General features: G+C 45.2%; 1 protein-coding gene across 1 annotated transcript in view; it reads left to right on the forward strand.

Annotated features, from left to right (window-relative positions):
- CD74 (CD74 molecule) overlaps positions 1-27045 on the forward strand; it is a 96097-nt gene that overhangs the window by 26749 nt on the left and 42303 nt on the right. Inside the window, exon 6 of the mRNA XM_069654044.1 lies at positions 23418-23520. Coding sequence (XP_069510145.1) covers positions 23418-23520 — 103 coding nt within the window. The remainder of the gene's footprint in view (positions 1-23417; positions 23521-27045) is intronic.

Here is a 27045-nt window from a genome sequence, read left to right on the forward strand (position 1 = left end):
AAAGGGGTAATTGGTGACCCTTTGGTTTGTCACATTTGGTAAGTTTCTAGTGCATCATCTATGCTTTCATTGGAATGCAATGGATGAATTTTGTAATGGTCCAAAAGAGTGGATACTGTAGCAGGATCCAGAAGTTCGAATTGTCCAGTTTCTGATGGCTCTTGAATGATTTCAGTTGTTTCCCTTAAGCTTTCATCAATATTTATATATTTCCTTGTAGTACTCGTTATTGACTTTTAGGGTTCTACGTGATTTCATCGCCGCACTTTTCATCGCAGGTTTTTTTTGCTGCGATTTCTTTTCCGAAAAAAAACATCAAATTTTAACCCCCTGAAAACCCCCCTTTCTTTTTTTTTCTTTTTTTTACATCCCGAACACCCAAACCCATTTTTTAAAAACTTTACCCCCCCCAAAAAATTCGATGTTTTTTTTTACGAAAAAAAAATCGCGGCAAAAAACCCTGCGATGAAAAGTGCGGCGATGAAATGACGGTATACCGTCTTTTAGATATTGCAATGCTTGTCTAACTTTATGTAAGTCCACCAGTTGTTGCCAATTTTTTTTGTCCTTTGTTGGTACACCATTTACCAAGACTATTAAAGAATGCTCTATTGAACGTTGCACTCCTAGAGTGTGTACATTTTCCGTTAGATCTAATGGCAACTAAACTACTTTGCCACGAATGCCTTTCACCAATTCAGAGGAAGGTAATTTTGCTGTTTTTGGATGAAGGCGTATAATTGCTTGAAATGGGTGAACTGTTTGAATTATTATGCTCTCATACAAATTAAGTTGTTGCAGGATTTTTGGTAGTGGGAACAATTCCAAATTATTTGTAATAGCATGTGAAGGAGTGTGGTTGTTGTCTAATTTTGTAGTACAGTAAATGCAACATATTAGGCGTTCAGTTAGTTCATATTTGTTTTCTGCTAAAACGTAGAGAGCTAATTCAAACCATTTAGAGTCTTCATTGTCTTCTATTTTGTATGCTATGTCTACATTTTTTGTGTTCCTTTTGTAAAACGTTCTGCGGCAACACACACACACACACGGTTTGGTACTTCAGCCGATGACCTTTTAAATTTTACTATTTCTTTTCTGTATGTGAGTAATAGAAGGTTGCTATGTGCAGAATTGTTGCTACTATGTTCTAAAACTATTGCATTTTGTAAGTGGCTTTCACTTCCAAAATACTTTCTCTGAATACGGTCAATTTCTTCTTGTAAGTATTTGGGTGTACCATGCAGAAGAGTGTTATTTAAATTGCCTAATTCTGAAGCTGGAGTTTTTGCATAGTATATTTTATACACTAGATTTCTTACACTTGAATGATGTATTGATATCCTTTTGATATCATGGAAGGTGCTTTTGCAAATAGGCCCAGAAATGCAGGCTAATGAATGTCCTTGTCGTCCTGTGTATTTGCGCACTGGACAAATATCCATATTTTGCAGCACTTTCATTTGACTTTTGTCTTTACCTTTTACATACTGATTGAGGAACTGATGTTTGTTTGGAATGGCACACATTGATGTGCACGGGAATTTTTTTCTATTTAATTTAGGTGTTTTTTTGGACAGAGATTTCAAGGGGTGCCCACTCCGCAAGCTTGCAACCATTTATCACAACCTTCAATATCCAAAGCAATTAGTGAAGTGTTACAATACTTACTTGCCCCGCACACCCCGCCTCACTGCCTAACAGCCCAACAGTCCACTTGGAGCCCACTTCGATGCGCGCGCGCGATGCGCGTGCGCGAGGGCTAAATAGGACGTCGGCGTCGGCGTCAGCAGGGGGCCGAGCAGCGGAGGCGGGGGCGGAGCAAGCGTATGAGTGACTGTGAAAGAATAGAAAAGGGGCTAAGTTAGTCACTGGAAAATAACAGACAAGTAGATACAATTGGAGGACTCCAATGAGGTGCCGCGGCAAAGCCGCGGCAGTTCTTATTGAGAAGCTGTAAGTTAATTCACTGAGTAACTGAGTTCATTACTTGTTGTTGTTCCCAGTACGATGTTTCGCCTTCCAGGGACTTCCTCTCGCGCACGGCGCTGTAGAAGACGAGAAAAGGTCCAATGTAAATCTGGTGCCTGCAGATAGTAAACTTCTTTCACAAAGTTCCAAGCAGCCCAGACAGCCCAACAGTCCACTTGGAGCCCACTTCGATGCGCGCGCGCGATGCGCGTGCGCGAGGGCTAAATAGGACGTCGGCGTCAGCAGGGGGCCGAGCAGCGGAGGCGGGGGCGGAGCAAGCGTATGAGTGATTGTTGTTGTTCCCAGTACGATGTTTCGCCTTCCAGGGACTTCCTCTCGCGCACGGCGCTGTAGAAGACGAGAAAAGGTCCAATGTAAATCTGGTGCCTGCAGATAGTAAACTTCTTTCACAAAGTTCCAAGCAGCCCAGACAGCCCAACAGTCCACTTGGAGCCCACTTCGATGCGCGGGCATTTGTATACTGGACGGTGTAGTTCTGCTGAATCGAGAGGTAATCTGAGTTTACAGAGGATACTTTTGTAAGCAGTGTTTCTTGTTCCATGATGGTAGTATTGATTTTCTCATACTCTTGTCCACTGCTATGGATGGCAATTGTGTTTGTTTTTGTTTGTATGCTTCTTCATTACCACAAACATTTAAAAAATTATTTTTGTTCACATTCCGTTTATTGCTGAGTTTCTTTTGTAGTTTGGTACTTAGTTTTGTTAGTGCTTTCATCCTATTTAACACTAATATAAACAACTTCCTTGTCAGAAGGATTGGACTGTCCACGAGAGCTTGTAGGATTAACTTTCTACGGTAGGTTTTAAGGGGCGAGGATGTTTTCGGTCCTCTTCTTAGTACATTCTGAAGGACTCTGTGATGAAATATTTTTGATAAAATACTTTTTTTACTATGGGTTCTTGTTACACTATCAGGATTAGTAGGAGCATTGTTAGCTGTATTGGTAGCCAATTTTTTTTGCCAACATTTTTGTGTTTTACGACACATTTTGATGGAGGACAAAAAGTTTCGGTAGTTGAAGCTTCTTTTGTTTTGCTAACCGACTGCATTAGCTGGTTTCTTCCAACATTCTCTACAAACTCTACAACAGATGGATGCTTAGATTGGCCACTTTTATTTTTATTTGCTCTACTTCTGCGTTCCTTTCTTTGGAGTTGCTTTTTGGTAGGCATTCTTTGGTGTCTGTTGAAAAAAAGAAGGCATACTTTGGTCTGCTGTATAATGTATGTGTGCTGTGTGCATGCGTGAATGAGTATGTTGGGGAAGCTCTTTGTTATGGTGTGTGAATGTGCATTGGACTCTTGAAATGATTTGGTAAGGCTATTTTACTGTTTGTATACTAGTACAATGTGCTTCAGATGAGAGTACAAAGTGGGCTAATGGTGACGAGAAGCATTATTAATAAACAAAATGCCATAAACTTGCAACAGCAACTACTTTTCTAAATCTAGCCTTCTAAGGATTATGTACGTTATTTGAGTTCCAAACACACAGGGATTTGTGAGCCATTCTGCCTGTTATTCTTTGTTCAATAAATGGATATTTGTAGGTAGATAATTCAGAAATCATGTTTGCTTTGGTGCCCAAATTGAACAAATAACCCATGCAGCCTCTTTGAGGAGTAGTTACAATATAAAGGTAGTACTGTACTTTCACTCTCCTTTCATATTTGAACCAAGTGCATGTGCACATTTCACTTCACTCTGTGCAGGCTTTGCATGGTATTTGCAATATGTTACTTGCAAGTCCTTCCAAATTGCTAACGTTTTTAAGGTTATAAAAATGGCATGTTTTTTACAAGGTGTACTATCAATAGGAGAGAGGTTTGTAAGCGATAGGGCATAGTAGTAGATGGGGAAAAAAAATTCTACTTGCAATTTAAAAGCACAATGCCGAAAAATCGGGAGACCTTCAGAGGGAAATGTCACCACAGCAATCGGGAGCGCTTACTTTTGTCATACGATTACATTGCAAGTAGCATTACTGTAGGCTGTACACAGTATACAACTCCGACATTTTCTAATACAAAATCGCGTTTCGCCCTAAATAGGCATCCTTGCAATTTTTGTATAGGTTATGCGGAAGACAGTAAGAAGTTGTGCGGTTTGTCAATGATACATCGGACATTGTGCACTTAAAAGGGGGAGCGTTGGTATGTATTGCCTATGCACATTTAGCAGCATTAATTTGTTTTAAATTAAATCATAAAGGTTGCACATGTTCTCCGATTGAAATATAAATACCTGTACTCTATACTCGTGCATGTGCGCATGCATGGAGCTGTACGTAGAAATTCGCAACACTTGCATAGTAGCTTCTGAAGTAGGTGCTTTGCAATGATATGCAACTTCCATTCAGAATTATCAACAGTAATTTTGAAGTGCGCACTGTTGATGATATTTAGCGATTTTCAATGTGATTGGTGGATGGTTGTGTGACTGCTTAGTTGTGTCCAATGAGGGACTCTATTTGCTACCACTGTGGAAAGGGTAAAAGGACTGGGTAAGAGTTGCGTGCCGCACGTAGCCAATGCTTGTCCGCGGGTAGGGCGTGTCATACGGGTTTCTACAGCAAATCTTGCATGGAAAGGGGACTGTAGGCATCAGCCAATCAGATGTTCACATTACTCTTTTGTGTCGAAAGACGGTGCGTACACTGAAGATGGCAGAGGTGGAGAGGGTCAGGGTTTTGGTGCTTGGAGACATTTTTGTCCATGGCTTACAACATTATGCAGAGAGTAGACAAGTGGCACACCATTTCTATGTGAGAGGAGTGGAGGTGGTGTGGAACGCTGAGACTGATGCTAATGTTGCGGCAATTCTGCAAGTTTGCAGACACATACGTACGATGACCTCTCCTCATGTGGTAATTTTGCACTACGGTTCTTGCCATTTGGGCTACGTGACTGTGCGTACTTTGTTGGCAGATTTGGGACAGTTGGTTGAAGCACTCATGAACATCTTTCCAACTGCGAAAGTAATTTTTACTGGTTTACTCCCTAGAGTACAATGGGACAACAATTCTTTTTTTCTGTCCAGATCAAAGTATTGGGAGGTGTATCATTAATCGCGGCATGCATGCGTTTGGTGTCCAGACAACTCGTCGAAAAAAAACTGGTCGACTGCAATTTGATCGACGCAATTTGGTCGAAAACCAAATGGTCGAATTTTTTTTTTTATTTATATATTTATTTTTCGGGTTTTCGTTTAGTTAAAAAAGGGGTTTTTAGAGAAAAAAAGGGGGTTGGGGGGGGACCCCCCCAAAAAAAAAAAAAAAAGGGTTAAAATAAAAAAAAATAAAAAATTCGACCATTTGGTTTTCGACCAAATTGGTTCGACCATTTGTCTGGTCGACCAATTTTTTTCGACGAAATGTCTGGCAACCCATGCGTTTGTTACGCGCTGGTATGTTTTTCTGCAGCCACGAAAATATTGTTCCAAGTAATGCAGATTATTTTGAAGCAGATGGTGTTGCGCTTCTTTGGGAAATGCGATGTTCTTTTGGAACATAAGTCTTGCTTTAGAGAATGTTCTGTAATGGTTGTAGGAGTAAAGTAAGGACAAAAATAAAAAATAATAATAACAGATGTCTGTAAGGTATTTGCCCAAATAAAAAAAAGGGTCTTTTCAGAGCCCAGCTTAAAGGGGATAAAAGGGAATAATACTTTAATCTACCGTCGTCACGCTCTGATCCTATACATGTCCGTGGACATGGTGGTAGTTTGCAGCCAGCGCATATCGCCAACGGGAATTCTGGGGTGGAGACGCATGCAAATGAAAATGAGCGGACCTAGGGATTGGTCAATAAAGTTCAGTGGGTGTGTTCTGAACGGTGAGATTTAGTAAAACCGTCTTCTCCCTGACAGGAGACCACACAGCCATGTCTTTGCGTGCTCACAAACAGATTTTCTGGATTTTGGGAGACTCATGGATACATTGGTTGAAGGTGCATGCAGAAAGCTGCAGTTTATCTGAAGATCTCGGATTTCCTCATGTGGAAGTGCACTGGCATGGCGTGCATGGCATGAGGTGGATGGACTTGGTACCTCTCTGTGTTACTTTACTAACAGAGCGTCCTCCAGATATACTTATCATTCATTGCAGAGGAAACAGTTTAGGCCATGTCTCTGGAATTTCTTTGCAATTTGCAATGAAGGAAGGACTTGCGAAGCACATGGACATGTTTCCAAATTGTCAAATACTTTTTCCCCTATTGCACAAAGACAAATATGGCTGCGTTCTTCTGCTTTTGGTCCACAAATGAAGAAAGCGAGACGCAATGTGAATAAGGCCATTTGTGCCTTTTTAAGAGATGTTGGCATGTCCTCATTCCACAATGAAAACATTTTGTTTCACAGCTCTTTCATTTTCTGCAGAGATGGAGTCCATCTCACATATGCTGGCAATCAGATTTTTCTTCGCAATGTACAAAATGCATTGCAACCTCTTTTGGATTCACAATAACCTATGTGACAATCCGTTTTCTCCAATCCACAGTTTTTGACCCACACAACACACCACCAAAAGGCTCTTTTCAGAGCCACCAGTTACACCCAGCGTACACTTCATTGTGTTTGCTCCCCTTGCACCCTCCTTTTTTTTTCCTACCACTGCCCGCGAAGTCGTGGAACTTTTCCATAACTTCGCGGGGGTCTACAACGGTCACTTCATAGTTCTATTGTTAAACTGAGAAATGCGGCTCTGAAAAGAGCCTTTTCTGTAATTTTTGTTGTTTTCACGTTTATTGGTTCTCAGCATACGACACACTAGGAGAGGAGGACAAAGGAGTGTAAGGAAGGAACACCAGCCACGGGTATAAGAAAGGGCAAGTGGACAGAGAAAGATATAGGTTGAGCTTCACTTAGGTATAAGAGCAGATCTTCTGGTGCTCCGTGACCGTAGCCTCAAAAGCACTTCGAAAACTCTCCCCCCTGCAGAGTACTACGTCACAATACATACACACTATTGTCACCTTTGAAAGGTAAAGGTCAACAGTATTGCGAATGGCTTATGAGGCAGCTGGAGGGAGGCACTCCCCCACATGAGTGTCTCTTGTGGTGGGAGGTTCAGACTCTGAGCATGCTGTGGAGGAACTCAATCGACTACGCTCTTCACATGGCACCACCTTGCAAATGTCTGCAGTGTGGAATGAAGTGATGTGTCGCTTCATGGTTGTCGTACCAAAGCTGTACATTTTAAGTCTTTTTTAAAAAAAAAATCCACAAAACTCTACAACTACTATACAAAAACATTACACACACACACACACACACACACACACACACACACACACACACACACACACACACACACACACACACACACACACACACACACACACACACACACACACACACACACACACACACACACACACACACACACACACACACACACACACACACACACACACACACACACACACACACACACACACACACACACACACACACACACACACACACACTCTCTCTCTCTCTCTCTCTCTCTCTCTCTCTCTCTCTCTCTCTCTCTCTCTCTCCAAAGAAATAGTGGGGGAAGCAGATACTGACACAAATATAGGGGAATTAGGATTCAACACGGGCTGGTTATGAGAAGATTTCTGAGTGGAAGAAGTGATGGATATTTCGTCAAATGTCTATTTTCTTCTTGAAGGTTTGGGGATGGTTCACTAGGGAATGGAGTAGCGGGGCAGGTACAGGTGGAACAATGGTAACATACTTTTCCACTCACACAGTCCTCTACAAACTCCCTTAAACTTTTAAAATTGTCATTCAGTACATCCATTTTCTGCTCAATCCTTTTCATCCTGTCTTCTTCTGTCTCGTGTGTTGGCCTTTCTTCTTTTCTTTCCTGGTCTGTACAAAAAAATATACACATATTAAATGCCTATAAAATACTGATCAGTATTTTGCCTACGGAGAGCAGTGTGTACCATCATTGTCGCTGTCTTCAGACATTTCCTCATACGGAAAATTCTCCTCCAGCCACTCCAAAGTACTAGCCATTTCTGCGTCAAAACAACAGAAAGAATTTATTATTTCTGCACCACATACTAAAAAAATTACACACGCATACGAAAAAATGACCTTCACTCACTATTTTGATGTAATTTCCCTTCGTCCTACTGCATCCGTCCACTGTCGGTCCAGACTGCATAGTTTCTATGAAGTGCTTACGATGGAGGCATCCTTTTTTATTTATGGTACCATCCATTTCATTCTACATGGTTATTAAATGTGTTGTTTTCATTTCACACATTACACAATCATCCCTGACATCTTGCTAAAAACATAATAGAAAGAACCCCTTGTAGGTAGGGACTTTTCGTCAACATTATTGTCACATGTGATGTCATCAGTGATGTCATCAATGACATTTGTGATGTCATATTTGATGTCCTGGGTGTTAGTCTTAGAAACGCACGTAGATGCTGCAAGTTATGGTTGCTGAGCCTACCATAATGGGGGAAATGTGCAGTGGTTTTTGGTTTCACTGTAAAGTATAACATCCCTTTAACAAAGTTTCTTTTACTGAATGTACATATATATATATATGTGTCAGGGAACCAAAACAAAGGGGCTAAACATGTGATGTCGTCAGTGATGTCATCAATAATATTTGAGATGCCATCTTTCATGTTCTGGGTGTTAGTGTTAGCAGTGCACAGTGGTGATGGCAGGTATGGAGGCTTAGTTTACCATAACTGGCGAATTTCAGGGGTTTTTCGGTTTTAATTTGAACCATAATGGGGAGGTAGACATATATATATTTTTTTAATGAAGTACACACGTTTTTGGTAGGGCAACTTAACCATAACGTCCCCTCAACAAAGTTTTTTTTGTAGTATATATATATATATATATATATGGTTCTAGGTAGAACCCCTGCCTTTTACCTTAAAAGACAGTCATGCAACAGTTAGCCTAATCGTAAGTAACAATTTTATTAACCCTGTGTGGTAAATTAGATGAAGTTATAGAAAAACAGTTGATTCAAAACCAGTAATCAAAATATTAAAATATAGTTAAAACACTTAAGAGCGCTCCTCTTATTAGATCACCAATTCTTCGTAAGTCACCAGTTCCACAAGATATACAGTTCAGGAAGGTTAACTATTGGATTGAAAAATGTCAGTGGTTGCGATTAATTGTTCCAAATGTTTATCTCTGTCTCCCCACTGTAGGGAAGGCCCGGAGGAGGGATCCTTCACTAGACCACCACTGATATGAGCCAGGCAAGCTAGAGATAGGGCCAGGAATGTACACCAATGTAACCCTATGGCAGAGAGAGGGGGCTGAAACAGGTTTGTTAAATCCCCCACCCCCGTACTCCGATGTCCCAGTGACCACTTCAGGGATTCCAGAATCCATTGGGCCAACTTCTGTGCTTGGCCTGGTCAAGGGAAGTCCAGGGTTTCACGTGTGCAGAGGCAGTTTCTGGATGCAGGATTTAATTTTGGGCAGTTACAGTACCTGCATTATGGGTCCAGAGACTGGCCAGCTGTTCACCCTTGGCACAAAAGGAAGAAGACATCTGCAGAGCAGGTGACCTGAGGAGCGAAGAAGACAAAATTCAATAGGAGCCACCACGGTCAGGTGGCGAGAGGCGTTTATTTGGTTGGCGAACAAAGGAGTAGGCTCTGCACTGCTTTTGTTGTTATTGGAAGGCTGTAAATGAAGGAGCAGGTGCCTTGTAGCACACGTTGAAGATCCTCCCCAAGTGCCAAAGATGTCAGGTTGAAAATGCAGACATACTGCCAAGGGAGGTGCAAATAGGTGTTTGCGCTTTGAGCCCACGGGTGTTTCATGACATGTGGTGAGGAAAGAGTCAGACACAAATTACACAGGAGAACATCATTAATTACACTATCACTACAATAATAGAAATATATCCAGACATGGTGCCCTCTGTGAAGCTCTCCTCGGACTTTGCCGGTTCTGCCTCTTCGTCCATGAGGCTTTGCTTTTGCCTTTCACCCTGTTGTACCTGTGAGTACCCCAAGCTTCCCAATTACTGTACTGTCGCTCCACACTATGCTACTCACCTACAAGCTATTCACTCCTGCTCCTCCTACTGATCTCCCCGTACACTTTCTCCAGTCACGCTACAACTTCCTCCTTTCCTATCCCTAATATAAAACTCACAACTCGAACCTCCCACTACTCCATCTCTCTTCCACCTCCTTCCAACAGACAAAGCCGATGAGCTTACCATACCACCATTGAAACTCAACTTCTCTACTCTTCCTTACTTCATTAACTGAACATTGCACTGTGGAATGCTCAGTCTGTATGCAACAAAACGTCCTTGATCACTGACTACTTTCACTCCACTCACCTTGTCTAGACCTTCTTGCTATTGCTGAAAACTGGATTTCTCCATCTGACACTGCCACTCTGGCAGCCCTACATGACTGCAAACTATCCTTCATTCACTCTCCTCGATTGACTGGTAGAGATGTCGGACACCTACTCTCATCTCACCTCAATGCCTCACAAATCTCCAATGCCATGTCCTCTCCTACCTCTTTTGAATTCACCACCTCTAATATTGCTCTGCCTCACTGGGTTTACATTATCTCCATCTATCGCCCTCCTGATCCAACTGGACCATTCTTTGATGATCTTGGGCAACTCCTTCATTTGCTTTCCACTAAACATCACCTCATTCTTTTAGGTGACTATAACCTTTCCTCTCCAACCACTTCTCAGGAATCTGAAATTCTGTGTTTTCTTAGTGACCACGCTCTCCACTCTATCCATAACCTACCTACCCACACAGGGGGAAACACTTTGGATCTCTTATTCATCTCCACCTCTCTCTTTCAGTCACTAATACTACTGTCAAACCATCCATATCTGATCACTCAATTGTTTGCACCACCATCTCCTTTCCACACACTGACCCTTCCTCACCACTTGCTTCACCTATTACTAAAAAGAAATGTAAACCTTCTGTCATTCCCCCCCCCTTTCTCTCCGACCAACAGTTCTCACTCTCCTCCTTCACACCCAAGAGGAATTCCTCTTCCACCAACACTGCCTCCTCCATCTTCCCATCTGTACTATATGGCTCATTCTCAACTCCTACTGCTTAACTTTACCCCTAAAACTCTGCATCCTCAACCATGGGTCACCTGATTCACATGCTGTCTGCATAGACATGCATTAGCTGCTGCACAAATGCAGGCGAAACCCACTCAACACAAGGACCTGCAACTCTATCTCTATGCCCTGAACTGTCAAGTCCACTCTTGATAGAGTGAAAAGGGAATTCTGCCTAACCCTCATTTACTATCACTCCAACCATCATCACTGGCTCCAGGGCACCCTAAACTCACTCCTCACTCCTGCTAAGTCTATGACTATCAACTCCATTTTAACAGCTAATGACCTAGCTGAATATTTCGCATAAACGTCCAAAATTAGAGACTCTCTTCTGTCCTTCCTAACACTCCCTCCTACATTCTACACTGTGCCTACTCTACCATCATCCTATGCCTCTATCTCCCACTTTAGTCACACTAATACTGGCAAAGTTCTATCTCTACCGATGAAGGCTAACCCCTCCTGTGCCCCATCAGACCCTCTTTCTACTCAGCTAGTCAAGCCTATTGCCCCTTTAGTGATCTCTCACCTCGCTGAACTCTTCAACCTATCCTTCGATTTTGCTTGCTTTCCCTCTGTCTTCAAAATAACCATGGTCATCCCTCCCCTAAAAAAGCCACGGGCTGACCCGAAGCTACCAGCTAATAATCGCCCTGTGTCTCTCCTTCTGCACTAATCTAAAGTGCTCAAAAGGGTTGTGTTCAACCGTTTTACCAATAACTTAAACATCTACTACCTACGACATCTAATTATGCCATCCTCTGATGCCTGTTGGGATTCTTTTCCGTTGTTTACGGCAGCAGGCCTGACCTTAGCAGTTGCAGGTATGAAGTCAGCTTCTCCCACTGACGCTATTCCTTTGTCAGTGGTGAAAGATATTTTTCTGCTGCTCCTGTGACAGATTACTTGCTTTCGTGCTCATCTGGGATTAATCCCTCTCCTCTGAAGTCTGCCACAGTGATTCCTCTTCTGGAGGAGCCGGCTCTTGACCCACTCCTGCCTGCTCATTATCGCCCTATTTCTCTTTTACCATTCTTTATGAAGTTGCTTGAATCCTTGGTGTCCCCCCTATTGGTGAAGTTCTGCGAGTCAAGGGCAGTGCTTGACGTTTTCCAGTCTGGCTTTAGACCAGGCCAGGGCACTGAGACTGTTTTGGTCTCAGTGCTTAACGATCTGACGCTTATTGCAGATTAGGGTGGAGTAGCCACCCTTTTGGTCCTTTTGGAACTGTTGGCCAAATTTGATGCCATCGATCACACCATCCTGGTCAGCCATCTGTCAGCTGCTGCTATGTCGGGCCCTGTCCTCTCGAGGTTTCGTTCTTTTCTATCTTACCGGTACCAGACACTATTACTTCAACTTTTTCCTTTCTGCAATTGCGGCTCTGTTGTGTGGGGTTCCGCAAGGTTTAGCCTTGTCTCCCACATTGTTTAATATCTATATTCAGCCTCTGATCCGCTCTCACAGCTTTAGATGCTTCTTGTATGCTGACGATACTCAGATTTTGGTTCGGATTGATCTACTCTTACCTGCCAATGCCACCCAGCTGCGAGATTGCTTATCAGTCGTGGGATACTGTATGAGCGAAAATTGGTTGAAACTTATGGAGATAAGACCGAGGTTTTGGTGGTGGGTGCTGACACTTTCCCGTCTCTCTGGACTCCTTTTTGGCCGTCTGCGTTGGGCACCTTTCCTGTGGCGGTCTTGACAGTTAAAAATCTAGGTGTTAAATTATTGCCCTCTCTTTCTATGTCACCTCAGATTGGTTTGGTCTGTCAAGCTGCACATTTTCAACTGAAAATACTCAAGAAGGTTTTGCCTTTTATTCCATTTCATCTACGCGCCCCAGGGGTCTCTGCTCTTGTTCTTAGTCGAATAGAATACTGCAACTCTTTATCTCTGGCTCAGCCAAATTTATTAGTACATTGTCTACAGGTGCTTCAGAATTCTGCTGCACGCCTTGCCAGCGGTACTCCGTGTCGGGAGCATATTTCATCTGCTCTCAGGTCTCTTCATTGGCTCCTAGTGGCTAAGCGTGTGGCTTTCAAATCCCTTTGTTTGGTCCATAAGGCCTTTTATGTTGTGGGTCCGGAGTATCTGCAGTCTAAATTTCGTCCTTATATTCCTGCATGGGCCCTGCACTCTGTGGAACGCTCTCTTTTGGCTGTTCTCAGAGTCCGACATGCAAGTATTGGTGGCCGTTCTTTCTAGGTCAGAGCAGCCATGTTATGGACTGCCATTCCGGCTGCCCTGTATGCCTGCCAGATTCATATACATTTCAGGCAAGCTCTGAAAAATCTACTTTTTTTGCTTCTTCTCTTCTGCAATACTTTTGTTTTAGTGATAGCGCCAAGTTGCCTTTTTGGTGTTGGTTGCACTGTACCTCGGTACGAAAAACTAACATAACATAACATTCGAGACCCCTTACAAGCAGGTCTCTGCTCCTGTCACTCCACGGAAACTGCTCTCATGTATGTGTCCAACTTCATCGCCTCTGCTAAGCACCTAAACCTATCCTCTAACCTAATTCTCCTTGACCTCTCTGCTGCCTTTGACACTGTCGATCACTATGATCTCTTTAATGCTCTCTTATGATTTGCGATCAAGCCATTGCTTGGATTGAATCCAACCTTATACCTCACCAATTCTATGTCTCTAGGAGCAACAACACTTCTCAACTCACTCCTCTAACTGTTGGTGTTCCACACGGCCCTGTCTTGGGTATGGTCCTATTTACACTTTATACTTCTGCTCTTGGGGTACTAATCTCCTCCTTTGGGTTCTCATACCAACTCTTCTTGGACAACACCCAAATATTCTTCTCTTTTCCTGAACTCTTCTCTGATCTCATTATCAAATTGTCCAACTGTCTCGCTGGCATTAAATGCTGGATGGCTTTGCACTTTCTGATCTTAAACCCTACCAAAACAGAGGTGCTCTTCTTCCCTGCCAAAAGAGCTCTCTCATCTCTTCCTCTGCCTAACCAGTTCCCACCTGAACCTCCCTCTACTCTTCTTCAGCTAGAAACCTCAGCGTCATCTATGACCTTTCTCACACCTACTCTACTTTCATCTCCACAACTGGAACAGCAGCTCGCCTCAACCTCCAAATATTAGGAAAATCAGGCACCTTCTTCTTTTCAACACCGCTAAGCATCTCTTAACCACTCTTGTCTTCTCTAAACTTGACTACTCTGCAAGCATCCTCTTTGGACTCCCCAACTATGCTTTCTGTCCTCTCGATAAGATTATTACCTTTTCTACCAGGACTCTCTTTGAACTCCCTCACTCCACACCTACTTCCTCATACCGTCACCAGGCTGGATGGCTGATGATGCACACAGGGCCAGATTTAAATTTCTTCTCCTGGTTCACAAATCTATCCCTGGTAAGGCACCACTGTATCTATCCATCTCTATCCAACTCTACAAGCCTTCTCGTAATCTCTGCTCTGTCTCCTCAACAACCCTTGTGGCTCCTCGCCCTCCATGTGCTTCCTTTCGCTTCTGCTCTTTCTTCTCCCTCCACTTGCATGAAATTCTCTTCTACTGGGCATCCAAGAAACAGTCCACATGGATTTGTTCAAAACCAAACTGAAATCCTACTTCCTCACCTCAGAGTTATCCTCTTAGGCTACCTCTCCTATGCCCACTAGCTAACCGTTTTTCCTTTGCCGCTACCTTTCTCTGTCCCTCACTCCTCTGCCTCTGCTTTAGCACTTCACCCATCATGGTCACATCCGGAGCACACCTGGCTGTACTGCCTACCTGCACTATGTCCACTTATGCATTGTCCCCGGTGACTGCTCCATTTACTCCCCTCAACAACCTCATCAGTCCCTCCATCTCACCCCACTGTAAGAGGCTCACTGCTTCCCGTCAAATCGATTTCTTATCTATTGTATGTTATTTTGTGCTCAAAAGAGCATTGTTCCTCCTGTATAAATAAATACATAAATGGTGAGTTTGATGTTCTTTCAGGCTTTCCCGGGGGTCATATTTTGTGGTATATGGATAACGTTCACCCCAGTTGGTCAGAACCGGTGGCATGCAGGTGGAAACGCTTGAATACGAACAGTTCTTTCAGAGTATCAGATCGTGGAGAGTGAACACTGAGTGTGAAGAGAGTTCCAGAGTTCCAAAGCTCAAATATTCCAAAGTTTCAGGCTCCTACTACTGATGCAGGCACTACATCAACCCAGCCTGATGAATTCGAGGGTCATGGTCACAAAGAGGAAAGCCAACAAGAGATAGGAGCAGGGACAAAAACGTATACATGATGGGGACATAGCAGTAGTGGCATCTACTCTTGGTTTGAGAACTGCTTGGTCGGCGGACTCGTCACTGGCAAACTAAGTCCAGCGGTGAGTAACCTGACCAGTCACCACTTTTTTCAATACTTTGGTAGCTCTGGTATTCTTCCTCGTATCATAGAGCTTACCTCTGGCTGGTTGTGTTGTCAGATTCAGGGGAGTCAGACTCCGTAGATGGTGAGTCAGTAGGGGATCTTCGATCAGGGTAGTTCCCTCTGGAGCATTGACCGCCTGCTGAAGGAGCTTTAACAATAGCTCCCGCAGGGTCCTCATAGTGAGGAAAAGACTCAGCAGTTGTGAGTTTCATCTCAGCACGTGAACATATTGGCTGATTGAGTGTTGGACGTCGCTCTCTGGTACAGTTTGTTCTGCTCCACAAACACAGGGTGACTCTGGCACAGGGCTGAAAGCATCATGCTGGGTCACATTGGTGTCTGTGGTCATGTCACTGGCTGGAGTGGATACCTTGCGGCAGTGCAACACATGGATCCAAGCTTGGATCCTGTCACACTTGACAGCAGAGTTTGTAGTGAGCAGCACCTGGAGCGGCCTATGCCACCTTGGCTGAAGCGCTGACTTCCACCAATGGATCTTGACCAGGACCCAGTGCCCCGGCTCCAAATGGTTCCATGGTCCTGCAGTTGGTCCAGGTAGTGCCTCGCAGACCTATGCATGGAGAGATCAAACAGTTTTAATCAACGTGCGACAGTACTGGATCAACCCGTCACCCTCTAGTGCTAAACTCTGTGCTCGGTGAGTTGTATGTGGGGCAGTTCCCATTCTCCTTGGGCATCCTGTGCGGATTTTGTGAACAGACAATCTGTTTGTATGCTGTGCGTTATTTCTCATGGCTAATAGAACTAGAGGTTGGGTGTCAGGCCTTTGGGTCAGAAGTGATCACTCCTCACAAGAGTATTTCTGCTTAGTATTTATTTTAAGAATCAGGTAGGTTACAATTACTGCATTATAGACAACTCAATTCTCAATGTCCAGCGCCCAATGCTCTTTGAGGTCTCTCTTGCCTCTTTACTGGATTACGTCCACCATTGGGTTCCTTCAATACACCCAGAGGTATTCAACCAGGTCTGCTTCCTGCTGCAAAGACAAGAAACATGTGGCAAGTCTCTGTTAGATTGTCCCCCTTTTATCCTCCCTTCCCTCTGTCTGATTGGTTAGTCAGGTAGCTAAAACCCCCTTTACTGGCTCCGCCCCCCAACAGGGTATGACCAGGCTTCTCCCAACCAATCACTTACCAGGGTTTTCCCTCCCTCTTGTTACTTCCCCCTCCTTCAATTGACACTGTAGGAATGGGTGCCGCCATGTTTGATCTTGCCATTCCCTGTGGTTTCTGGACGTCATGGTCATTTTGGAAAAGGTAATGTGGTGAGGGAAAGGTTTTGGTCTTTATGTTTGTCTTAGCAGGCTTTAGGTTCACTGGTGCGGCTATCCTCCGGCGTGGATTGTGAGGTTCCGCCAGGTTGGTGTGCTCCTAGCCGGGCCGTGGCGTCTGCCGTCGGTGCTGCATCCCAGCTGGGGAATGAGAAGACCTGCTGCAGCTGTGTTTTGCTGTTTTTTACTCCCACCGGGGTTGCAGCCCTCTGGGAAATGCCACAGACAGTCTACTCCCAAGCTATTGTAATGATTCCGGCCCCTCATGTCCCCAGCCCTCCAAGATGTCGGGCTGGACCCAGGCCACGATCACCTACATGGGCCTCTCCATCCCTCCAAAGACCCACTTGGAGTCAGACTTGGCGCTTGTGGCACCAGACTCACTCACTCCCATAGGATAACATTGGGGATTGGACTTGTAGTGCATTGATGGGGACGAGATGGATGCCCCCACATATTTCGGTTCCCAGAACTGCATGTGCGGTCTATTCTTTTGGGTGCGGTTCAGCCCAGAGACACCTGGGATACCCAGGGACTATTTAAGCCACACCCAGGCTGAGAAACATGCTTTGCGTTTTCTGCACCTGCAGCGTGACACTCACCGTGTTCGGATCGGTCTCCAGTAGGCCTGTATCTTTCTTCTGCGCTCAGCTCCTGCAAGAACAAGAACACTGTTAGGAACAGCCTTACCTTGCAGCGCTTCTGCCCATCATTCATCGCTCCTTCTGTTCTGCGGGCATCTTTGGCGGTGTCATTCCCATCCTGGCACGCTGCTTCCTAAGGAAAAGGGAAAAGAACAGGAAAAAGGCAGTAGTAAGCATTCCACAAATCTTCGCTTATTTTTTAAATACTGTAGGAGCTTCAAACGCTTACTTGAATCCCAGCTGCTCTCGGGGAACTATACCCCGCCTGGAATTACTGAGGTGTTCCTCTTCCCCGGTGCCACCTCACCCCCCCCCACCCCCGCTGGAGGGCGGACCCTTCCCTTCCCCGAGAGGGTTGCAAGCTCTCTATTTATAGTACCATAAGCTTTGCTTCTGTTATTTATTTTTGTCTGAACCTTTTCATGGAAATGTGCTGCCAGCAAAACCTCAACCAACCCCTTTACTTCCCATCCTATTGTTATGGCTTTAATCCCTTCTGCTACCTTGGGTTGCAACCCGATAACAAACTGTGCCTGTACAGCTTGCGGTCCTGTAAGCACAGCATCCGCAATCCCAGAATGTTGTTCGAAACATCGTTTAGACATTCAAGGTTCTCTGCAAGATGTTCTCCCTTGACATTTATTTTAGCCCAATCAGCCTTTCGGGGACACATTTCGAGAACAGTTTCTACCAATCTATCAGTGAACATCTTCAAATCCCTAGCCATTACTGGTTCTTCAGTTGGCCATTTGTGCATACCTTAAGTAAAGCAAATTTGTCTGGGGGCAACACTGCTTGCAATAATTGATTTAAATCAACACAAGTGGCATGATAGCAGTCTGTTATAACTTGGACTCCTCCTAGAATTTGACTGTGTCTTCACGTTTCTTGGGGAATCTCTGGACAATGTTAAATAAATCAGTGGTGCTCGATGGGCATGCACTGTAACTAGGGTGTCGCCCCCTGCCGGGACTTGTCTGAGTGGATATACGCCAGCACTGGTATTTATCATTAAGTTTGGGAAACCCTCAAACGTGCCTGAGGCTGGTGAAAACAGTTTAGAAATATGAGCTCACATTTGAGGAGTGAACGGGCCATCCATCTGCTGTTTTGGTGTGGATTGGTGGTAGGTTGGTGGTTTAGAGGAATGGGTGCGACTGGATTGCTGGTTGAGCAGGTTTTCAAGATGGCTGGGTCCAATGGGGCTTTCTTTCAATGTAGGTTCCCCTTGGAGAATGGGTTCTAATCGTTTGTATTCATTTTTGTGGGTCTGGACCTGCAGGCATGTGTACTCATTTTTCATGGATTTTACTGGCTGCTGGAGCTTTTCTTGAGAGCCTTTTAGTGCCCGGGTCTTAGAGTCGGTCAGTCCCTTAGTGGCTTCGGTATACCAGTCGAGGTAGCTGTCACATTGTCATTGATGTTCACGTGCACCCTTCTTTTCTAATGCCTTTTGTAAATGTGTTATTCTGTCTAGGTCGAATGTGCTTTCCTGGGGGAAATAGCTAGGCGATTCACTCTGTGTGTATTCATGCCATTCTTCCAGATACTTCATGCTTTTGGCGAGAAGTGAGTAAAGATGAAGTGCGCTGGACTTGCCTTAGGAGGAAGCAGCACTTATCTAGATTGCCCTGGACCCATTTCACGGGGGGTAAGACAAGGTATGCCAGAGCTCTCACAATGGGGGAAAAGAAGGTAAGTTCCAATTCAATGCCACAGATTTAGATAATGCAACAATCGACTCTAGGGGCCGCCAAAGCAGGCCCTCATGAAGAGCTTGAGTGGCAGGTTCGAGTCCCATTAGCTGTGGCTGATGAGAAGCACAGCAAGATTTGGGCCAATAAACCTCTATAGCACAATGCAGTAAAAGGTTTCTGAAGAAACCTCTGACCAGGGACCACAGGGCCCCCTAAGCGTAAGAAGATTGAATAAACCACAAACCTCTGAGCCCTGAGGGTAAGTACTCACGTGTATGGTTCCTGAAAAATGTGATTAGCAAAAACAACTCAGTGAATGCAAAGTCTTCTTTTGCACAACAGTTTACAGGACCCAGTCACCCAAGGCTTTAAATCCTGGACCAACGACGATGAAGATGGAAAAAAAGACCAACGAACTGCCTTCCTTGGAGTGGGTCCTGCCAGCCATGGGTTGAAACAATGGCAAAGATAAGTCCGGGAGGAAGGAAGAACCCAACTAGGCAGGTTGCGGTGGCACTATTGAGAAATGAGTGGCAGCCAGCCAGCAAGAAGTGATCCAGCCCTGAAGACAATGATGGAGGCGACCCAGGATGGCGCAAACAAACAATAGAGGTGGAATATTAGTATCCCAAAAGCCTTCTGGGCAGCGCCCGTTGCCTACACCACAGCAGACGACCAATGCAATAAAATAGAAAAGTGGTGGTAAAATGGCCCACTGTTCTTCCCAGCACGGATGTCACAATCCAGCCAATGATGAGGACAAGAGGGAGGGAGAGGACAGTACAGGAAGGATGTCCTGTTGCAACGGTTCTATGTTCTTACATCAGCAGTTTTATTTCTACTGAGTTTTTTGCCGAATATTTTAGGCTGAAAGAACTCAGCAAATGTATTTATTTGCATTATTTAGTCCATATTCCCCACCCCCTACTCATTACCCTCTTCCCCACCCCCATATTATTCGATGAGTTTTTTTGGCTGATAAAAAAAGCTGCCATTGTAACAACGTCGTACCGTAGCAACAAATCAGAACTGGAACTCCGGTAAAGAGACACAAGTCCAGCCAGTATGGCCAAACCTGGTCTCAGAATTGCAGCAGCAACTATTTGGTGAACCCATACACTCATGCCGTCCCACACGGGGCACCCAAACAAAGGTTTTGCGCCCTGGAGACACACCTGCCTTGTAGAGCCATCCGCTAAAGTATTTGTTACCAATGTTTTGGGGTGAATATTTCGCCTTTTACAAGAGCATTTGGTTTCTTGTTAGGGCCAGATACTACATTGTTTATATCGGTATTTAACTTCCCCCTATAACTTTTCTTCTTTCCATTAGTTATATGTCTAGTAGTTGCCAACTTAAGGATTCTAATTGTACAGGCAGTCTCAGTAGAAGTGGTAGGAATAGGAATCTCCTTATAGTCCGAGTAAGTAGTAGGTGATTGAAGCCTTCTCAGAATTTCTTTTACTGGTGAGCCATGGGTTTCAGGTCCATTTGCTTATGTTGTATTAGAGGAGAGGGGACAACAGATAAGGATCTTTCAACGTGTTCCGGTAACAAGTTTACCAATACCAGGGCAACAATTTCTGTCAGGAATGCAAGGAATGGTTTCCCCCCACAAGCTGCCAGCAGGCCCTCGAAAGCAAACTCTGTTCGCATTACTTTATTGGGGGGGGCGGAGAGACACACAGAGGCTCAAATAGATATTAAATCCTCAGAAGGCTCATCGAACACCTAGTACCAGCTCTGACTGTAGCCTCAATGATATAAGCAGTATCACAATGAGCAGTATATGATATACGGTACGCAGTGAGGCTGCTAGTGAGCACTCTTACGGTGAACTGGAAGCCCAAGAGCTGGCAGTTTAGAACAGATGCCTACTTACATACCACTCACTCGTGCTCGCTCTCTTGCTCAGCTCAACCTGTATGTGCAGCCTGCTAACTGCTACGGACTACTGTGAACTGCCGGAGCACTCACCACCAGGTCTGCTGCAGAATCAACCTGCTACCAGTCCAACCTGGTTGCTCCTGAGTCAATGTTGGGCTTCAATCCGCCCAGATATCTCTCCAGTTTGCAGAGGGATGTCACTTCAAGAGAGCAGCACTCTCAGCTCTCTGCTCCCGGTACCTGGCAGAGGAAATTAGAGGAAAGACCTCCGCTCACGTAGCTGCCGTGTCAAGCCACACCTCAGGATACAGAATGCAAAACAGGCCACTTCTGACACTAGCCTGTCTTTTTTAAAATCCTGGTTAGATTATTTTCTCTTCCTTGCCCAGTCCGTTCCTGGGCTGGGGAGTTCTATTCTGTTGTTCCTTTCTTCTTTCCTTTTTAAACATTCCATTCAGCCCCATTGTGGGCTCGATGGTTTAGTCCAAAACACACGCACAGGACACATAAATAAAACACACACTATACTTTAAATTAAAAACCTTTATTACTCTGGATTCTGGGTCTTTGTTACAGGGTGATCCCTTAGGGAAAAACATGTAGATACACTAGTCAGGACCCCTGGGGCCACGGGCTACACTGAACTGATATTTCTAATAGATTGATGCTAAATTTTGTAAACTTATTGAACAGACAGGCTTAATTGGCGCCAGAAAATAAAAATGCTAAGGCACTCAATCTGTGATGAACAATTCTGAGAGGAAGCTCAACGTCAAAACTTGCACATCACAAGCATGACGTGGATAGAATGATCACGCTGAAACAATGTGTGGAGGACCCCCATGCGAATGAGCTACTTATTAAGTACAGAAGATGACGAGTAGCTGAATCAACATAACGTCCACTCATTCCATGGTGTGCTGTATTCTTTTAGATGGAACTGCTTGTCACCAAGACCCTCATGGCAGCAGTCTGGGGAGGAACCGCATTCCCATTGCTTTGCCTGAAGGCTTTGAAAAGGCCCACAGTGTTGAATGATATTAAAGAATAATCAAACTGCAGACCTCTGAAAGTAATCAATAGCAGATGTATTGTTGATTTGTTTTAAGCATGTTACAAAAAAGCACATAAAACCTACACTGATCTGAACAGGTACAAACAGAGGCAATCACTGCTTAGCTGCCTTGATTCAATGTTGCAGGGAAAGGTGACTTGGCTCTGGAAAGATTACCAAGAGAAGATGCACACCATGTCTGAGGGAACAGTACACCTGTATGTGCACACCTGTATTTGCACTCGCAAGACCAAAGAATGGTTGCCACACTAGGAGCTGTGTCATGCATCATTGTATATCCAAAACATTGAAGTAATCATCAGTGGCACCTTGGAGAATAACAGCCCAAATGTAAAGATGTAAATTAGCCTCCAAAATGAGCCCTCAAATTGGATCCACATGGCCACATTGTTTCACTGTGCTGCACACACGCAAATATAACTGAAAAGGAAATGTCTAACTGTCTCTTTTCTCTCTCTCTCTCTCCCTCTGTCCAGATGTGTTTGCACACATATTCAGTTATATTATCTACAATGCAGTTCACTGATGCACTGTGGCCCTGTGCTTCCTTTCAGACAGGAAGTAGCCTCACCAGAACAACTGCAGACTTCCAGTCACCAATCGATTCTTGTTGCTTTGTAACAGTTGCTGAAGACTAGCAATGGTTCATGCTGTAATGGATCCCAGTTACACACCAGAGTATTCAATTTGAGTGCTCAATTAGGGAACTGATTTACATATCGTTTTTTGTTTTTCTCCAAGGTGCTGCAGATGATTCGTTCAATGTTTTAAAAGAAATTAATGCATGATAACATGTCTTTTCAATTGGTGCTCTTAATTCGTAGTCGGTTTTAACAGAAACTAGAGGTTAGCATAATGCTAAGCCCTACGCCCTGATCACTAATTTCTTTTGGGATAAACAAGCTGTAGGTTATTTTCGACTGGCTGCTACCTACCTGCCTTCTTAATTCATTTAAACACTCTGTTCACTCCTTTACAGGAGGTTTCCAAAGTGTCTGTGCCAGAGGGACTCTGTATATAATATTATCAGGAAATGGTGCTGGGGTAAGCGTGCGCTAACAGTTTCTCACACCACATTATTCTCACTGTGCTCAGTCCTAAGGCCCATGCAGCGTCAGTTGTGGAATCCTGTCAGTCATCGGTATGGGAAGAACAAACATTTAGAATAAGACACAGTAACCAGACATCCTTGCCACCAGAAACCTAACCACAAAGAACAGTACGAGGAGGGGAGGGCATGGTTTACTGCAGTGAAAGAGAATAATTAGGCTATGTTAAAGATACCTCCATGACCTCTGCTTCTTTTTCAGTCTTTCAAAACCTGGATGCATCGATGGCTGCTTTTCCATTCTGTCCAGAACTCGCTGCAGAAAGAACCTGAGGCAAGCCTGGAGGAAGGATCTTTCATCACAGGTAACTTCCCCTACTGACTGTTTTCTTGGAAACAGCAGCATGTCAAACTCCAACTAACCCCTTACACCGATGGTAACCATCAATCTGACTTCTGCCTAAAGTTGGACTGGCCTGTGCAGAAACTAAATCTGGAGATTTCTTATCAGGTCGATGTCGTTGAAAGGCAGGTGAAGAGTAGGCCACATTCTTAGAGTAATCACCAATGCTTCCATGGCCTCAATGGATGTCTAGAGCGCACTGACCGGACAGGATATAGGGAGAAGTCCCTAACGACTAGACCCTCTCTGTCTTTGCTTGATTTCAAAAGGATGCCATTCTGCAGAGCCTATCACAGTGTGCCATTACTTACCCGTAACTTGTTCTCCAGCATGGGTCTTGCATGCATTCACATGCTCTTGAATATTGCCTTTCGTCAGGCTGGGAATCCTCAGTTAAATTAAAGCAGTTTAGCTTTAAGCTAAAAAACAGCTTGTCTCTTCTATAGCCTATCGGCGTCACTTTGGGTCATACTGCCGCAGCCAATGACACTCGTTCTCCTAAGCTCCACCCCTGGTGGCGATCTTCAGATTTTTACAGCAGGTTTCTCGTGTTGGGATACCTTGTGTTTTCGCTCATTGAAATCTGACAACTTTTTGTGGTTTGAGAATTCATTAATTCTTTGTCTTCTGTCATATTGCGACTACCGGCGGCGAGGACCCATTACCAGAGGAGATCCACTATCCATCATCTGATCTCCAACTCGTGGTGCCGTAGGCCCATCATTGGGCCTTCACTTCGAAACCCTGGCACAGGCCACAAAGAAACGTCTTTTCAGGCCCTGCGAGAACTGCGGCCGGAAGAATATCTTCATCGAGGATCGGCACCTAGTGTGCATTTTCTGCCTACATCCTGACCACGATGCAGACGAATATCCGGTTTACCAACCCCTTTCATCGAAAACACAGAAGGACCGCCATCAGAGGTTGGTGTCGTTGATCGAAGAAGGTAAGACCTCTGATGCGGTCTCTGGGCATATTCATGCCTCTTCTGTGGCCAGCAGATCAAAAGAGTGTGCTCCCTCAGATAAAAAGAAGTTTAAGTCCTTCGAGGATGCTTCCTTGGAGAAGATCCAAAAGAAGGCAAAGTCGTCAGCGGTCGCAGTGGCTGTGGGACCCAGAGCAAAGAAAGTCCGGTTGCCATCACTGTTAATGGCTAGCCTATCAGCAGGTGGGCAGATTTGGTCTGCGAGAAAATCGCTGGTGTCAGCGGCCAAACACAAATCTTCGTCTAAAAGCAAGTCTTTCAAGGTCCCATTGCCAGATCATTGACTCCATCATCGACACAAGCCTCATCGACAACTTCATCCACCAGGACCTTCGCCCCATCGACGGCCGCCCCATTGACAAGTACTTCGTTGACAATCCAAGTCTACAAAGACTGCTCCTCCTTCAATGCCTGCAACACCATGGGGCTCGTCCATGACTGTCACCTTTACCACTGCGACGGTTACCACGTCAGGGGTTTCCTTGCCACCTAGACCTCTGTCAGTGGTTCCGATGACTGTCCAGTTGATGATGGCACCTTTTCCTGTTGTTGTTTCTTTCCCTAGGGGCTCTGGTTTGGTGAGAGATATGCATCCAGCTCAGGAATTCCTGCCTCAACCCACTCAGTCTTCGCCCCTCTCACTTTGGCACCTCTGGGATCCCCCAGGAAATCTCCAGCGATCTATACCAGTTCTGAGGAGGACCTGCAAGAGATGTTTTACTTGGATCAGGAAGGGGACAAGGGGAACCCGGACCCATTCAGCAAATGCCTCATCAAGTGTCGGTGGCCCACCGGCTTTCCCAGCCATTTAGCCCTTCACAGGGCCCAGCTCTGGCTCCTGCACCTGCTCCTTCACCGAGGGAATATGTCCTTGGACATCTTGACCACCTTGCACACTCTAGTGGCTGAAATCCAGCAGCGACTGCCTGCTGCTCCCACCCCTATTCCGGCAAGAAGCCCTCTGAGGCCTCCTCTGGCTAGCTGACCTTGCCTCATAGTGCACCTGTTGCCCCTCGGCCAGTACCGGTGGCTCTGTCCCCTGTGGTGGAGAAAGCAGCTTCAACAAGGGCCAGCTTTGGAATTCCAGGGCAAATGCCCTCACATTCCATCTGTCACGCAACAAAAACTGCACGTGGCACGACTACTAAAGGAGGTTCAGGCCATGCTAAAAAAAAGGGCAATAGAACCAGGCTGTCAGCACCTCTGGGGCTCTGGAGTGTACTCCAGATACTTTCTGGTAAGGACAAAGTCAGGAAGGTGGTGATCAATTCTAGACCTTAAAACGTTCCACAAATCCCAGATCGGGATGATCAAGTTGCAGCACGTGCTCGACCAGCTGGAAGAAGGGGATTTCCCGGCTACCCTCGACTTGGAGGATGCTTACATCCACATCTCCATTCATCGCAAGCACTGGTAGTTCCTGTGTTTTGTCATTGAGGGGAGGCATTACCAGTTCAAGACCCTGTGCTTCAGTCTGAAATCGGCCCCAGGGTGTTAACCAAATACTTAGCTGTAGTGGCAGCGCATCTACCCATACCTAGACGATTGGCCCATCTGATCCCACTCTCAAGCGCTGGCAATCCAGCAGACCGCAGAGACCATCCAGATCCTGACTTTGTTAGGATTCTCAATCAACTTTCAGAAGTCCTCTTTAGTGCCATCTCAGAACGTGCTATTCCTGGTTGCCCGGCTCAAGACACTCATGTGTTTAACAACTCCCTCGGAAGAGAGTGTGAAGGCCATCCTGGGAAAGGTCCAGTGGTTATCGACAGCTTCCATCACAAAAGTCTGGTCCATTAAGTCCCTGCTGGGGATGTCTGCCTGTATCCCTCTAGTGTCCCTTTTGCAGGCTCCTTCAGGAGTTCCTGGATGCCAGGTGGCAGCAAGTCACTGGCACGTGGACCGACAAGGTTGCCCTCAATCGCATTCCATCAAGTCCTGCAATGGTGGTCACTTCGCCTGCATTTCTTGCAGGGCACACCCTTCCAAATCCCGCATGTCATGACCAACACCTCCCTAGAGGATTGGGAAGCCCACATAGGACATGTGTACACCACAGAACTCTGGCTCCCAGAGGAGAAGAAACTCCACATCAACGTCCTGGAACTGCGGGCAGTCTTCTGGGCCCTCAAGTATTTTCAGCCACAAGTTCAGGGGAAGATGCCGCGAGTCTTCACAGACAACAGCTCCACCATGTTCTACATGAAGAAACAGGGCAGGACGCACTCCGCTGCGCTCTCCCTGGAGGCGCAGAATCTATGGTGCTGGGCCATTGTTCAACGCATGTTCCTCGTCTCTTTTCACCTCGCAGGCGTCCAAAACACCATTGCGGACTCTCTCAGCAGGGAACTGTAATCCTGCCATGAATGAGAGCTTCAGCAAACGCAAGTGTCTCATGTCTTCAACAAGTGGGGTCTCCCTCAGATCGACCTCTTTGCAACAGCTTCCAATGCCAAGTGACAGACATTGGCCAGCAGGTATCCTCAGCGAAGGAGTCTGGGG

Source organism: Ambystoma mexicanum, chromosome 3q, assembly GCF_040938575.1.
Source record: "Ambystoma mexicanum isolate Mex_15411 chromosome 3q, UKY_AmexF1_1, whole genome shotgun sequence".
NCBI lineage: Eukaryota > Metazoa > Chordata > Amphibia > Caudata > Ambystomatidae > Ambystoma > Ambystoma mexicanum.